The 17,345-nt window shown below is 32.3% G+C and overlaps 1 protein-coding gene and 1 long non-coding RNA gene across 5 annotated transcripts in view; one reads left to right on the forward strand and one right to left on the reverse strand.

Moving 5' to 3' along the window:
- The window catches only part of LOC140432046 (UDP-glycosyltransferase UGT5-like), a 53,093-nt gene extending 47,593 nt beyond the window's left edge, over positions 1-5,500 (forward strand). For all 4 annotated transcript variants that reach the window (XM_072519899.1, XM_072519911.1, XM_072519905.1 and 1 more), the window contains one exon: positions 3,518-5,500. In XM_072519899.1, the coding sequence (XP_072376000.1) occupies positions 3,518-3,809 (292 nt within the window). In that variant the 3' untranslated portion in view covers positions 3,810-5,500. The remainder of the gene's footprint in view (positions 1-3,517) is intronic.
- LOC140440299 (uncharacterized) overlaps positions 1-17,345 on the reverse strand; it is a 605,785-nt gene that overhangs the window by 296,365 nt on the left and 292,075 nt on the right. The window lies entirely within an intron of this gene.

Here is a 17,345-nt window from a genome sequence, read left to right on the forward strand (position 1 = left end):
TGGACGTTACGGTCCTGGTGTAGACGCCCAAATTTTGCAAGCTGTTACGAATGATCCTACCACAAGCGTCAGAAAGGTTGCTCGACAGTTAAATATCTCGCAATGGAAGGTCTGGTCGGTAGTGAACAACGATGGACGCTACTCTTATTATTACACGCCAGTACAAGGTCTATAAGACGGTGATCCAATTAGAAGGGTAAATTTTTGCCGCTTTTTGTTAGATGCAGACATCAACGATGGTAATTTTCTTAAAAATATTTTAGGGACTGATGAATCCAGTTTTGATAGAGAAGGAATAACAAATTTTCACAACTTGCATTACTGTATACATGACAATCCCCATCTACCGAAAGAAACATCTTTTCAGCAAAAATTTAGTGTCAACGTTTGGGTAGTAGTTATCGGACGAGAGTTAATAGGACCTTACTTTTTGCCAGGCAGGTTAAATAGTCAAGTGTACTTAGACTTTCTAGAGAATAAATTACCACCACTCTTAGAAGATTTACCCCTCGCCCTCAGACGAAGAATGGTGTACCAACATGATGGATGCCCTGCACATTGTGCACGTGCTGTTACGGCTTTGTTCAACAATCACTATCCCAATAGGTGGATCGGACGAATTGGACCGATTTTGTGGTCTGCTAGATCGCCCGATTTAACACCGTGTGACTACCACATCTGGGGCAGATTCAAAGAACTTGTTTATCAAGTTCCAATCCGAACTAGAGCTCATTTAATGCAAAGGATTAACGAAGCAGCTATAAGGGCAGAACTGAGGTTAAAAGTAACCACATCAGAAATACGACGCAGGGCAAGAGTGTGAATTAGGAATGGTGGTTCTCATTTTGAACAACAATGACTTTTCTGAAGTTTATATACATATTTAATAAGGCATAATAAATGTTGGAAAAAACATGATGTATCGCTGCTGTGTTTTACCTTTCTTACCCGTGTCATTAATGAGGGTTATTCTAACAATGCATTAAGATTCAACGAAGAGTTTTTACAATCTGAGCCAGTAATACCTAAGGCATTTTGTACGTCAGGGAAGTATCTCGCTTAGATAATTATTTTTAAAAATAAAATAGACGAGCAGCCTCATTTTCGAATATTGACAAATTTAACTTTATTTCGAAAACCTTAACAGTTTGAGCCATGTATTATTAGCAAAAAATTTTGCAAATGGCGTCCCCTATTATCCCTTAAAAAATTTCCATCGACCTACCAAACACCCTGTATATATATATATATATATATATATATATATATATATATATATATATATATATATATATAAATATATATATATATATATATATATATATATATATATATTGATTGATTTCGGATGATATGTGATTGTCAACAAGGCAATCACTATTACAAAGCGACTACCATAAAATCAAAATCAATCAAAAATATCTAAACTTCATTCAATCCAAAAAAGGAACTTTATCAACCCAAAATTTTTCTATCTTTTATTAAAGGTGTCACTAACAAGATTAGTAGAACTCTAAATCCTCTAAACAGCAAAACCATATTTACTACTCATTCCAAGATGTCCAATCTCGTCAGATTCGTAAAAGACCAAATCCCTAATAAAAACCATGGTGTCTACGAAATACATTGTTACAGTTGCCCATGAACATACATAGGACACACAAACCTACAAATCCACAACAGTATTAATAAACAGTCTATATCTGTAAAACATTGAGAACTTGGTAATTTTCATTTACCTGATCACGAAAATTTTTCCGAACATGTGTGTGTGTGAGTGTGCCCGTATGTATGCACGTTTTAGTATACTTTTGGTTCTGGATATTGATTATTTGAATATATTCTTTACTTTTTTTTTAAGATTTATACGTATCAGACCGATAAATAGAGAATTAAAAACTACTTGGTGTATGGCACCGAAGAAAATAATGTACTTATGAATATACTTTTGTTTAAGAGCTTAATGCATCGATAATGGATTTAGCGAAACTGTAAACACCCAAAAATATAATAAACTTTCTTCTTTTTTTTTTGTGTGCGTAACCAGCATCTTTAATATTTCACACTTTAACAGTGAGCTAGCACTCTAAAAAATACCAGGTTTCCAAAAAACTAAAATCAGAAAAGAGAGAACTTATGTGCGAGCAAAATACTTTTGAGGTACCGAAATGTATCGAAATCAGCTCTTTTTAAGGTTCACACGACTTTCCAATCATACCAACACCAAAAAAATACGGAAAATCCTCAACACTGTAAATGCTGCAGTAATTATAGGGCAGAACCGAATATAATGCTGGTCTTTAAGAATATTTAAACAAGAAGTCTACAATATGCTGCTTACCATCAGCAATCAGGATTATGTTTTTTCATGAAGTAACACATATTAAAAATTCTGGTGCCACGAAACTAATTACGATATAAAATCACAAAATTTATCAAACAATGCCATAATCGCGTAAAGAAAAGAGGCACTAACCACACATTTTCAAACAATGCAATTGTTAACAACCTATCTACGCTCCTATTGACGAAGGTTAAAATAATCAATTTTACAGAAAAGTGTCAATTGCACTATACCTGCAAGAAAAATATTCAATGACGAAATTACCGCAGGCCTGTATCATGTTTTAGACGTAGTCGACTAAGCAACTACAGAAAACATTTTCAAATAGACAAATAGTGCAAAGAAAAGCAAAAAAAGAACAAAAATAAGAACGTTAAAAATACGTAACAAGAACAAGAACAAGAACGAACGAATCCCAGATACCAAAATAAATACAACCGTTGTCTCTAATAAACACAATAACAACAGGAGCATTTTTCTTGAAAATCAAAACACATACTTGGAAAAGATTTTTAACGAAATTAACTCCAAGTCCTGGCTATCTAAAGCAGATACAAATGTTTATTCACGCATGAATATACTACGGGTTACAAAAAGACTTAGGTACTTACAAACATATCTCAGCCATCCCACACTATAAGACAAATACAAAATCATTAATAAAAAAAATCCAACACCCCAATGAAGAAGAAAAAGGTACATCTCTCATATGCAGCGGCTGAACCTGAAGCAACCCTAACAATATATATTTATGTTTTTTGACCGATAATAAGATAACTATAAGAAACTTATTGTAAGTCATTGACGATACGAAATTAATTTACTGTTATTTCATAGCCAACGCATCCACAATTGTAAACTATTTTCTGAACCATACATCTTAATTTAATAAATTTTTGGATAACAAGTTTAATAAAGTTATACCTAGGTAGACATTTTCATTTGTGATATTGTTTATATCGGAATAGTTCTACTAGTGTGAATTTACAAGTATAGCAATATTTTCTAAATATAGTGCTAGTACAGAACCTATTTCTACTTCTTTACAACCAAATTGCTACCTTTTCTAAGTTTTTGCATACATTCCGTATATTATATATAAATTTTTTTAATTATTTCTTAACATATTTAGAACTATTGACTCGCATAGTATTTTCTTATGTAATATTTTAGGTACCGTAAAAACATACAAAAGTTATCAAGAATAGTTAGAGACCAAAAAGAAACACCTCTTGAGCGCTCCCTTTTTTGGATAGAATACGCAATGAGACATAATGGCACGCATCACTTGGATCCAGAGTCAAGAAATTTGTCTCTTTTCGTACAGTCCTCACTAGATGTTATATTATTTCTGCTTTTTATAGTCTTTGTGTTTTTAGTATTAACTGTAACTGTTCTTTTGTATTTAAAAACAATTTTAGCCAGTTATCTAAGTAACAAAATAGACAAAATAAAATCCAGTTAAATACAATTTGTTTATTATAATAATATTTAAGTTATACTCAACTTTTGTTGCCTTTGAGTTTCTTGTAAAAAACTTCTTTGTGGGATAATTTTATGTTTGTATACATTTTCATGGGAGAATCATATATGCTGTTGGTAACGATTAATAAAGTATTCAAAATACTCATAGACAATTACTATTTAACTGGGAATAAGCCACAATTAAAGATTAAAATACCTTTATTGACGTTTCAATTTCCACTTCGGAAATCGTTCTCAAAATACAATAAAAAATAGCTTCAGAACAATACTCATAGACAAAAACAAACTACCGGGGAATTAAGAATATTAACTTAATACTCAACATACTCTGAGGTGAAATGATAATTGTGACTCATCTTTATTTCACCATTTATCTGGTAGATGAAAAATTAATAAATTTAATTATATATTACTGAAGAAAACAAAACCTTTTAGAAAATAATAGCGATTTTAAAAAAATATCGCAAGTAACGTAAACTAGTGTGTGAAATCTTTTTACAGTTTTTGACTTCAATCTAATTTTAGAATCATAAAAAAAACAAACAACTTTTTAAAGGCAGTACTAAAGAGCAGACACACCAGTTACTGCTTTGTTTTAATGATGTTCCTCTTTTTGTTCTTCTTTTTATATAGACGTGCCTCTGTCAGTTTTCAATGTGCCTCCAGTAAGTTCTCGTTCCATCGTTTTCGTGGTCTTCCTACTGATTGTCTTCTTACTGGGGAACCGTTTCTTGCAGTCTTCACTACTCTATTTGTTATGATTCAGTTTATTGATAATCCCATTCTGCTCTTCTATTTCTTACCCAGTCCTTGATATTGTCCACCTTGCATCTACGTCGTATATTTGTGCTTCTAGCTCTGTCCCATAGTGTTTTATCATCAATTTTTCTAAGTGGACTTATTATATCTACGACTTATTTAAGGCAGCTTCATCTAAGGTTTAAAGAAACTGGTTCAAGATGCCAAACTCTCTAGAAGACTGTGTAACGAGTCCGTCACTTCAATAACTCTTTAATTATTTTAAATAAATCTTTTAAATCCTAATCATGAATGTGTTGCTTGTGTGAGTCCATTTCAAAAGGTAAAAGAAATAATATTATTTATTTTAAGTTTTTAATCCTCTTAATACTTACTCTTACTTAACTCTTAATAATTCTCTTAATTTTTGAATTTTAAGTTGGTATTAACCCTGGAACCTCATACTTCATACAAAAATTTTAAGTTATTAATTACTAACAAAATGTTGTGTTACCCATTACAAAAACATATATACGTGTTGAAATACTGGCTGAAGAAATATGAATTTACACCGAAATAGGTATTAGAGGTTTGCTAACAAATTTTGTGAATATTTATAATAAAGTATAAATATTAATTATATAAGTAAGTAGAATGAATACTTACGAAAGGCACATTTCCTAAACAATCACGCCCCCTAATCTTACCTGAAACAAAACATTCATATTAATTTTTTATATAGATACCTATATATTTTGCAATCTGTTAAAGGTTATCAATAAACAAAAAGCATGGCATTTGACTATAAGACATAGAATGTTATCTAATAATAAATTTCAATATAAGACAGAAATAATTTTATACATATTGTTATGATTGTTTATTTTGACTTTGATTTTAATTTATTGAGCCAATAAAAAAATTATAATTTAATTGTTATCAAATGTAAAATAAGACTCCTTATATTACCTGTGTTCGATGGATTCAAAGATTTTCTAGTTGTCCTTTATCGAGATAGAGAAAAAAGATAATAATAAAAGAAAATAGTATATTACAAAAATTGGGTGTGAGATACCCATCGAGACACTTAACTGAATGTAGCATGCGCGAATCGCATTTCAATGTTAATACCGCTTCATGTAAATTCAGTCTGTAGTCTGCCAAGGACAAGTTTGTAGTTGCTGTCTCATTTGAGCGACATTTCCGATCACGAGAATTTATTGAGTAAGCGCTAGGGTATGTAGCACCCATGTGTGAGGTTTCCGATAATTTATTAATTTTTCTTATAATTACTTTTTAGTGAAATGGCTTCATGTGGCTGGAAAGAAAACTGGGAAAAACGTCGTCCGTTGACCCAAGCTGAACTGGAAAGGGAAGCTGAACATTTATTTGCTAATGAAAACAACGAGGATGATGGTGAAAATATCTTTGGTACCGATTCTGAATCTGAGGAGGATTATGTCGAAGAACAAAACTCCAATACCGACACTGATGAAAGTGAACAAAGTGATAGTGAAACAGATCATGAACCAGTGAGAAATGTTGCAAGTTTACTTGGAAAAAACGGGCATCGTTGGTCTACAGAACAGCCCTCAAGGCGTGGTCGTACAACAGCCGCAAATCTTGTTATACGTTTACCGGGCGGCAAAGGAAATGCCAGGATACTTCAGTCTCCTGAAGAAGCCTGGAACTTACTATTTAATGAAGAAATGTTAGATATTATCGTTCTTTTTACAAATGAAGAAATCATTCGCAAACGTGAAAGTATCACAGCGCAAAGTTACACCAAATTGACAAATAAAATAGAAGTTAAAGCCTTCATTGGGTTATTGTTCATATCTGGTGCATTACGTATTTCTAACTCTAGTGTTGATGAACTTTGGTCCCTACAATTTGGAAATGGAATATTTCGTGCTACGATGTCGCAGCAGAGGTTTGCATTTCTAGCTGTATGCCTAAGGTTTGATGATAAAAATACAAGAGCAACAAGAAAAGCAGCGGATAAATTTGCACCCATACGCGAATTATGGGAAATCTTTATAAGCAACTGTACATCATACTACACCCCTTTTCAGCATTGTACTATCGATGAACAGCTCGTAGGATTCAGGGGGAAATGCCCATTTAAAATCTATATGAGTAGTAAGTCCGACAAATATGGAATAAAGATAATGATGATGAATGACTCTAAAACATTTTATATGGTTAACGCTATTCCATATATTGGAAAAGTCCAAACACGGGATAAGGAGTCAGTACCAGCTTTTTACCAGTTCGGAAATTGTCGGAACCAATACATGGAACCAACAGAAATGTAACAGTAGATAATTGGTTTGCTTCAATACCTCTTGCTGATCAAATGATGAGACAATTCAAACTAACTATCTTGGGTACACTAAGAAAAAATAAACGAGAAATTCCACCGTCTTTTCTCAGTAAAAAAGAAGTAGGTACATCATTATTTGCATTCGACGAAAATAAAACTATCATCTCATACACTCCAAAGCCCAAAAAAGTTGTTCTCTTGCTGTCAACATTACATCCTACTAATTCATTAAATGCTGATACAGGAAAACCAAACCTTATACACACCTATAATGAATCAAAAGGAGGTACAGATACGTTCGACCAATTATGCCATTCTTATACTACATCACGAAAATGCAGACGATGGCCACTAAGAATTTTTTTTAACATGCTTGATGCAATGGTGCTATTTTCTCTCGCAAATACCCATTGGAAAGAAACTGCATCTAATAATAGAAAATCTTTTCTGAAGTCTTTGGGAATGGCTTTAATTGAACCACTAATGCGAGAGAGACTTCAAATACCTTCTTTACCGAAATCACTCAGGCAATCAATTTGTGGCATTCTCCAAATTGAAGACCTTCCAACACAACATCCCACAAGTTTAGTGAAGCAAACTAGGTGTTATCTCTGCAAAGGAAAAGATAGAAAAACGAAGCATGCATGCTCGGCTTGCCATAAAGCATACTGCATGGAGCATAGAGCGAAACTTTGTTGTGAATGCAGTCACCAAAATGAGTGAAAATGAAATACCTGGCTAAGAATGACTATGATATCTTTAATCAAAAGGTGTTAGATTTTAGTTAGAAAGACCATTTTGTTGTTATATTAAGGTAAAATATTTTGAATTAGGTTTCTGGTTTTTTAGAAAATGTTTGTTAAATATTTTTAAACATTTTTAATATTTTTTTCTTTTGTATTACTACAATTAAGAGAGAGAAAATAAAATGATTGATTTAATGATTCATGTGTATTCAATAGTGACTAGATAGTCCCTGGAAATCATAAAATATTTACTTTTTTATTTATTTCTTCACAAAAAATCAATGGGTATCTGGTACCCATATGTGAGGTGTATGTCAAAAAAAATAGGTGTGATATTCCAGGGTTAAACAGCGACGCCAAGCGGAGATTTTGACAACTATAGTTTAGGTAACTCAAAATGAGTGCCCATTGCGCACTTCTGCTCTGACTGTTCACGAGTAAACACTTGGGTTTAATAGTAGGGGCCAGATGGCTTAGAAGGTTTTTTTGTTAGAATATTATAAGTTTTTTTGAAAGACGTAGAAGAAAGTTTTGGTTTGGTTTTTTTTGTGTGCCCTGTTTGGTTTTTAGCCACTCAGAGCCGGTAAGTGTATCCAATTATCAATAAAACAATATAAAAACCATCCGCCATGTTGATTTCTCTAAATATTGTTGATTTTCCTTTGATTTCTCACATCATTTCATTAAGAAACATTCTGGATTTAAATAGAGTACTGATATACAATCATATGTATTTTAATTTTACTTCCCGGCCTTAATAACATAATTATATATATTTAAAACTATCTATTATCTATTAAGAGTATCTATAAAAATATTCTGTCTTATTCCGTTTTTTTATATTCTAAAATATATCCATAGCATGCTTCTCGCTAAAATTGTCTATATCATTAATCCATATTACTTAAAATATTGTCAAACCATACAAAGGTCACATCATTTACAAAAACCATTTTTGCTTTCATACTTCATAAGAAACCTTCATAAAACCTTTCAAGGTTCTTAAACCTTGAGTTTTCCCTATTTTTTACCAAGAGTAAGAAAGAACTCTAACACAAATGTTCTTTTTTACCCTACTATAGGAGTCAAGCAGAAGTCAGGAGAAGAAATCATTTATTTTGTTTTTTTTTGGGGATAACTTTTAAAGAAGAAAGTTTAAGTTAGTATCAAGGCGGAGTTACACCTGATTCCAGGGTTGATTTTTTCTATCGTAGCTGTTCCCTCAGAGGTCCAGATCTGACCTTATTATTCCCGGACAACTAAGAAACTAGCGGGAAGTGTCTACCTTATTCAGAGTTTAGAATATAGTAAACCTGTATTAAGTTTATACATTAGTTTTATTTTTTTTTTATAATATATTTTTTTGAACTTTAAATCATACTATTTTTACATAATAATAAAAAAACGTAATTTTTCTAAAATAATACCAAATTTTTTTTACCAAATATTTAGGGACTAAGTAGGTTGAGGTTTTAAATCCTCCCTTTTAACTCGGTTTTATGTGTACACATTTAATCAGAGAGTTGCTTATTGATATTTTATTATTTTTATGGACATCTATCCTGTCAGGATAGTGTCCTTATTACTTGTTAGACATTTAATTGAGAGCCGAAGTAAAGAGTTACATCTCTAGTAGGCAAGTAAATTACCTTTTCAGGTAAAGTCAATAAATTTTCCTTATATTTATTATTTGTAAATAAAGATCATCCAGGATCAATTTTGTAGAACTAGGGTAATTTTTTTTAGTATATAAATAATTTAGTAACTAGGTTAACTGTATATAATTGGTGGTGGTTAGCTATAAAAATTAAACTGTTTGTATTTGGCTAGGGATTACAATTTAGGGTAAAAACTAAATATTTTAATTAATACCGATTTCCCTTTTATTGCAACAAACAACTTTACAAGAAACCTTGGAAAGTATATGTTAATACTTTCCTGGCGCCCAGTCACATCTTAGAGCAACTTCCATAGCTTAGCACTTTTATTTACATTAGTTCTATTTTTTTTTTCATTACCTTGTCATCCATTTTCTCATTGTACGGTTTCTGTAGGGCATACAAATTGGCCGAATCCTCTTTTGAGTGTCAAGTAGTCACTCTCCGGCTCCTTTCGTTAGCCAGCCTTAATTTATTTGTTTTTGTTACCTTTCCCCAAGTACACCTACAGATTTTTAGTACATTGCCGTCCTACACCCCCCAGTCACACATTTTTTGTTTCAACTGGAATTCTGTAAAAATATGTCCAATCAAAGTAACCAATAGCCCGATTACATAAAAATAATTTGTTGTAGAGCCAAAAGTACTTTTTATCTAATGCAAATGTTAACAAACATAATGTGAGGTACAGGAGTGACACAAATTCTTACCTTTTTGTAAAAAATGTACTTCTAGAAAAACTGAATTTTTGAGCAGGTATTTTGCGAAATCCCATATTTGGGCTTGTTTTTTTCAACTTTACCGATAACGTGTATCTTGAAAGGTTACAAAACGCAGTTAAGCCATTAACTGTTGAAATTCTGAAAGGTACTCGAGATGAATTCGACAACTTGGAAATAACGTTAAACTGCACACTACTTCTGCACACTATTATGGTGCAGTAAGACATTACCTAGACACTAGACGAGTAGCGTCTAGGTAACGGTCTAGGTACAGCACCCCATAGTATTGACATTTTGAAACAACCAATTTTTAAAGAATGTAGAGCAATTTTCCCCGACAATTTTTGAACGATTACGACAAGGGTTTAGCAATAGGATGTGTTACTGTCAGGAAGTAGATAAAGCACATTTTTAACATTTTATATTAGAACTGGTTCTTTAATCTTTATTGTTTAAATGCGAAACATACTGTTTAAATATTGTTTAAATAAATACTACAATTTTAGTATTTATTTAATTTTTTCATCAACATCAGCTTAAACTCAAACAAAATTATCATGATTAAATAAGCATTTTCAATACCTTTCAAATAAGATATCACTTTCCGTAGGTCCCCGTTCAAAATTATCAGTCACATTGGCCCTGTTATGTCATCTGTCACTATTTCGTCACCTGTTATAACTAGTTTTGGAAGTCTACGTCGGTTTACTTCTTCCCTACAAATTTCACTATTACAAGAATAACCGTTTAAAAGATACGAGGGAAGAGAGGACTTTTGACTAGCACTGTAGTATGTATTCTTCGTGGATATTTTAAAAGTTGTCTAAAACTAACAAGTTTCGTGAAGCTCGTGTAACCTTTTGGCTAACGTCTATTATTAGGATTTTCAACATAACTTAACGATTACTTACATAGCCGAGACCGACGGCTTTACTTGCCTTCCGAAGAACGGTGACGGGTCAGATAAATTAGTAATTGAAAAATTTCTCAGTGCTGAGATAAAAGTGTAAAAGTAAATAAGGCAGACATATGGGTGATGCACTCAAATATTAATTAAAACACCTTGACTTTTTTTTAAATGGACAAATATTTTGTAGATTTCTCTTCTTCTTAAGGTGCCTTCTCCATTACTGAAGGTTGGCTATAACTACTGCAAATTTCTCTCTATCTTGAGCTGTTCTTAGTATCGACTGTGTGTCCATGCCTGTCCAGTCTCTTACATTCTTCAACCAGGAGCATTTTCTTCTTCCTGGACCGCTTCTTCCTTCCACTTTTCCTTCCATTATAAGTCGTAGGAACTTGTATTTTTCTGCTTTGTAAATATGTCCTAGATAACTCGTTTTTCTGTTTTTTACAATACTTAGGAGTTCTCTCTCAGTACCCATTCTCCTTAGCACCTCGTTGTTGGTCACATGCTCTGTCCAAGAGATCTTCAGCATCATTCGAAAAACCCAAATCTCAAAGGCTTCTATACGCCTCATACTTGTAATTCCCAGAGTGAATGTTACCACTCCGTATAGCAATATGGAATAAATAAACGTTTTTACTAATTGGTATCGGATATCCTACGATAACGAAGAGTATATTAGGAATTTTTTTCATTCGTTGAAATGCTGACCTAGCATATTCTATACGAGCACGTATTTTGACCTCGTGGTCAAGATCGTTTGTTATACAGCAACCAAAATACTGGAATCTTTGTACTGGTTCTATATGTTTGTTATAGATACAAATATTAATGACGACAGTTGGTGCACGTGTAACAGCCATTACTTTGGTTTTATTTGTATTTATATTTAGTGCCAAGCTATCTCCCTCTCTGGTTATGGCATTCAAAAGTCGTTGTAAACCCTCAGCACTATCCGCAATAATGACGATGTCGTCTGCGTATCTTAAGTTGTTTACGTATTCACCGTTGATTTTTATTGCTTCTTCAATATTTTCGAGGGCATTTTAAAAGATCTTTTCGGAATATATATTAAATAATAATAATGGAGAAAGTACACAGACCTGACGAACTTCTCTTTTTATTGGCAATTCTGCTGTCATACGCTTGTCTATATTGATCGACGCCATTTGATCCCAATATAGTTTTTTAATAAGTGCTACAGTGTTATGGTCTATACCATGTTGTGTTAGGGTTTCTATGAGTTCTGTGTGTTTTACTCGATCAAACGCTTTTTCGTAGTCGATAAAACAGAGAAACACGTCTTTTCGCTGATCACGGCATTTTTGTAGTAATATCTGGAGGCCAAATAATGCCTCCCTTGTACCAAGCCCCATACGAAATCCAAAGCTTTATCATCTCTACGTATGTTTCATCTGGATCTGAGGCTTTTCGTGGCTTTGCCGTATTGATTGTTTTTGTAACTTCCGATGTTAATATATCAAGTATTGTTTCTTGTACTATATTCATTTGTGGTTCTGTTTTCTCGTCATCAAACAGATTTTTGATGTATTTTTCCCAGTTATCTTCTAGATTTTCTGGACTAGATACTATTTGGTTGTTATCATCTATTAAAGTTGTAGTGATTTGTTTCTTTATATTTGTGACTTCCTTAATCTTTTTGTGTGCATTAAAGTAGTCATGATTTTTTAGTAAATCTCCGAGTTCCTCACACTTGCTCCTCATCCATTCTTCTTTGGCTTTCCTGATTTTGTTTCGGATGATTTTCTGGGTTTTTTTTATATTTTTCTTCATTGCGATTTTTGTAAGATCTCCTTATGTCCATCAGTTCTAGGACTTCTTTTGTCATCCATTTATTCTTTGTTTTTCTGATGTTGTCTTGTTGTTGTTCTCTTTGTATAGTTGTGATTGCTGTTTTGAAGGTGTGCCAAATACTTTCTATTGTTTTGTCTGCTTCCGCGGGTGCTTTATTGAACTTTTCTTTGAGTGTATCATTAAGTGTTTTCTCTATTTCTACCTGTACTATTGGATCTTTAAGTTTTTCGAGGCTAGGTTTTATCTTCTCTCTCTATTTTATTTTAGTTAGTTTAATTGAAATTTTACCAACAACAGGATTGTGGTCAGAACCGATGTCCGCCCCGGGATGTTTTAATATCCCCTGATTCCATTTCTATAACGTTTGTCAATTAATATATAATCAATCTGGTTTCTTATTATGCGGTTTTGATTATCGCCAGGTGCTTTCGATGTATATAATCTTCTTTTTGTTTGTTTAAACCAGGTGTTTAAACCACCTGTGTTTGTAGATTTCACTGAGATCAAATTGTACTCCAACATATAGGCCTTCATAACTAATTTAAATTTAAATAGTTGCCCCATATAACAAAATATATACTTAAGATGTTAATCAGATAATTTAGGATTATACATTTTACTTTTAGTCATGCATCACTTTATTTTCTTTTTATAAAGTTTATATCTAAAAGAAAAAAAAACAAAAATCTTCACAAATCTTATGGTAAAAAATATTACACCAAGCTGTACTACGATGTAACTAAGTTGTTGGTGTTGCATATTAAGCAAGTTTGACAAACTAAGTTGCTAACCAAGAAAATAAAGGAACAAAGAGGACAACGTGTCTTTAATTGAGTTTGATTCTTGTGAGCTTCCTTTAAACTTAACCTATCGCGGAAATATCTCGAATAAACCTCATCACATTTTTTTAAACATATCGACCGAAGAAAACACGTGACTAACTCTAACTGCAGATTTAACGACCTGTAAATAAAATAAAAAAATTTAAGTTTCTTGTGGTAAAACGTATAGAATTTTATGTAGCTACTTTTGTCTTTTTTTTACTGTATTACTTTGGAAAGTTTATTGTTTTATCATTAAACAAAATTCGCAGTAATATAATTTTAAACAAATTAAATAATATCGCTCTTTTATATTTATCCCAATTTTCCTTTATTATGAATTTGAGCAAAACCAAAATAATCTATCAAATCAAAGTCAAGTGGTGTATATTAGAGCCATTATTTATTAATCTTGACAATATAACGACATAAGTCCTATATATAACTTACAGGTTTTACATATAATTTAGAGTTCCCATAGATAACATATAGGGGGATAAAATAAGTACAGTACATTAAATATGTTTCAATTTAGAGACGTACATCAACGAACTAAAATACGAATCTACAAGACCATAATCCGGTCGATAGTGAGCTATGGATGTGAAACTTGGGTGTTGATTTAAAAATTTGTAAACCGCGTAAACTAATCTTTAAAAGAGAGGTGCTAAGACGTTTACTAAGCCCTATAAATGAGAACAACAGGGGGCGAATCAGATGTAATTATGATAAATATATAATATATATATATATATATATATATATATATATATATATATATATATATATATATATTATATATATATATATTATTATATATATATATATTATATATATATATATATATATATATATATATATATATATATATATATATATATATATTAAACTCTTAAATATTGGGGAAATCTGCAAGAAAGTAACAAAAAAAAACACCACTATGTTACTAGCAAAGTTTTTTAATATTCTAACTCTACAATTCTAAGTTAAGGTAAGATCAATAATGTTTTAATAGATAATATATGGTAGCTAATTATAATTTATTTTCTTTCAGCCCTGAAGAAGCCAAATTAATTCTCTTTGTGCGAAAACGTTCGGCGAAACAATTGATACTCATAGAGTCTTTCTTTGAACATTGATTATGTGGATGATGATGGCATAAATCTCCTTGGTAGTTGATCGTATGGAAAAAATAGCTACAGACCGTAAAGAACGTAACGAATCGAGAGGTTTGATGAGATAGATCACAGCTGTAGAGCCATAGGATGGGTAGGATGGATAGGGTTACGCTGGGTTCTATGAATATCTCATGCTTTCAAAATATAGGTCTAAGGGGTGTAATAATCTCTCAAGGCATAAGTATTTTTACTTTATAAGAAGCTTGACCTTTCTTTTTCTTGCAGTACAGTCTCCTATCGGAGGTTGGCTACCACCATAGCAATCTTTACTTTGTTAGCTGCAGCTCTGAACAACTGTATTGAACATACCACTCCCTTAAATTTAGCAACCAGGAAATCCTCCTATGTCCCACATTTCTCTTTCCCGAGATTTTTCCTTGGATTATGAGTCTAAGCAGAGAGTACTGTTCTCCTCTCATTATGTGTCTCAGATATTCCAGTTTTTTCGTTTGTATGGTTTTTATGACTTCGCATTCTTTCATCATCTTCAGCAGAGCATCTTGATTTGATACTCTTTCTGTCCATGGTATTTTCCACATTCTACTGTAACACTACACCTTGAATGCCTCAATGTTTTTGATGTTTATGTTTTTTAGTGTCCAGGTTTCCATGCCATACAGAAGAACAAAGAAAACATAGCACCTTAACATTCTCGTTCTTAAGATTATATTTATGTCCTGGCTGCATAGAACCTTTTTCATTTTGACAAACGATTGTCTTGCTATCTCTATTTGCCTCTTGATTTCTCTTGTCTGGTCATTAGTATCAGTGAAGCAAACCCCTAAATATTTGTAGGATGTAACTCTTTTAACTGGCTGATTATTTGTGGTTAAATTCACATTGGTGTATAGCTTCTTTGTTACAATCATGTCTTTTTGATGTTCAGTTTTAGACTATACTTATTGGTATGGGTGTTTATGTTTTCCATCAAAAACTGTAAATTTGCTAGGTTATCTGTTACTATTAGCGTGTCATCAGCGTATCGTATATTGTTAATTAACTCTCCGTTAATATTCATACCAATGTTTTGCTCTAGGAGCGCTTCCTGACATATTGTTTTGCTATATATATTAAATAATAGTGGATAAAGCACACAACCCTGACGCACTCCTCGACGAATCTCAATTTCTTCGGTTAACTCATTATCAACTTTGATTTTTGCTGTTTGTCCCCAGTACAACCTGGATATGATGTTAATGTCGCGACTGTCGATTTTTTTGCTTGTTAGGAATTCATACAGCTTTTGGTGTCTGACTTTATCGAAGGCCTTCTCAAAATCTATGAAATCTAGCTTGACCGGTCTATCACTATTGAAAAGATGAAAAATGTATTAATACTATACATATGGTTTCACCAGACCCTTTTGCTTTCTATCGGACGAGCATTCTGCTAATGAGGATACTGGCTGTGTGATAGCTGATAGCAAACCTAAATCATAAAAACGTTGCCAATCCATGACGCTAGGTGTCGCTATTCCGAAATAAGTAACCTTTATCTTTAATGTTTAAGTGATGAAATCTAAACGTAAAAAAATCTACTTAACCATTTTTACAATTAAAAACCCATTAAAAAATTTTCGAAGTCAAATACTAATATAAATTAAAATAATTATTATATTAAATACAGAAGTTTAAGTCATTTTTTGCAATATATTATATTTAGGATATCGTAATCCTTTGCAGTTCCAGTATAGTAAAAAAACTATCTGTAAAAAATTATGTTAGTTAATAACGGGGCATACAATAAAAGATTCTAACAGCGCAACCCGTGGGAATGAGAAGACGGAGTAGACCAAAGCTGAGGTGGATGGACGGGGTAACACAAGATGCCAAGAAGATCGGAGTCGGTAACTGGAAAATGGAAGCGAGGGACAGAATAGAATGGCGTAGAAAGCTTGAGAAGGTCGAGGCCCTCTAAAGGCTGTAGCACCCAGATGATGATGATGATGATAATGATGACAATAAAAGTATATAGAGCCCTGAACTTTCTGTTGGCAAATCACGTATTTCTGTTTGGCGCTTACAAGCACTTACGACGAGGAAAACGTTTTATTATGACTATATCTAACCTAAGTACGAAAGCACAAAGAATTTAGATCACGCTTTTTGTGTTGTCAAATCTTGATATTAATATATTTTAAATCTTACTTCCTTACTGAATATCTACCATAATGGATTTCCAATTAAGTATCTCCAATTTTTACATTATTGTCTATTTTGACATCGTCGTCGAGGATAATTATTTTTGGTGTATTTGTAAAAACCTGGATAGGGTCTAAAGCACAGTTATCTGAGGTATTTCCCAAAATTAATAATTAAGTTGGGGTAAACAGTCGTATCTCCAAGGTAGAATTTAAATTACATGATTAAAATCGTTTTAATTATGTATTATTTAATTAAAAGTATTTTATAACAACTTTCGTTTTTAGTTTTTATCCTAACCTCAAAAATTTATTATTTAAGACTTTTCTTAGAAACTTTAAATATTGTACTTACCATATCTAGAGAGCACAAAACGAGACACGTTCCAGATGCGATTGTTTACCATTACCGAAATTAGACGGCAACACTATACACACTACAACATAAGTAAATACTATTGTTTA

Source organism: Diabrotica undecimpunctata, chromosome 1 (assembly GCF_040954645.1).
Source record: "Diabrotica undecimpunctata isolate CICGRU chromosome 1, icDiaUnde3, whole genome shotgun sequence".
NCBI classification, from domain to species: Eukaryota; Metazoa; Arthropoda; class Insecta; order Coleoptera; family Chrysomelidae; genus Diabrotica; species Diabrotica undecimpunctata.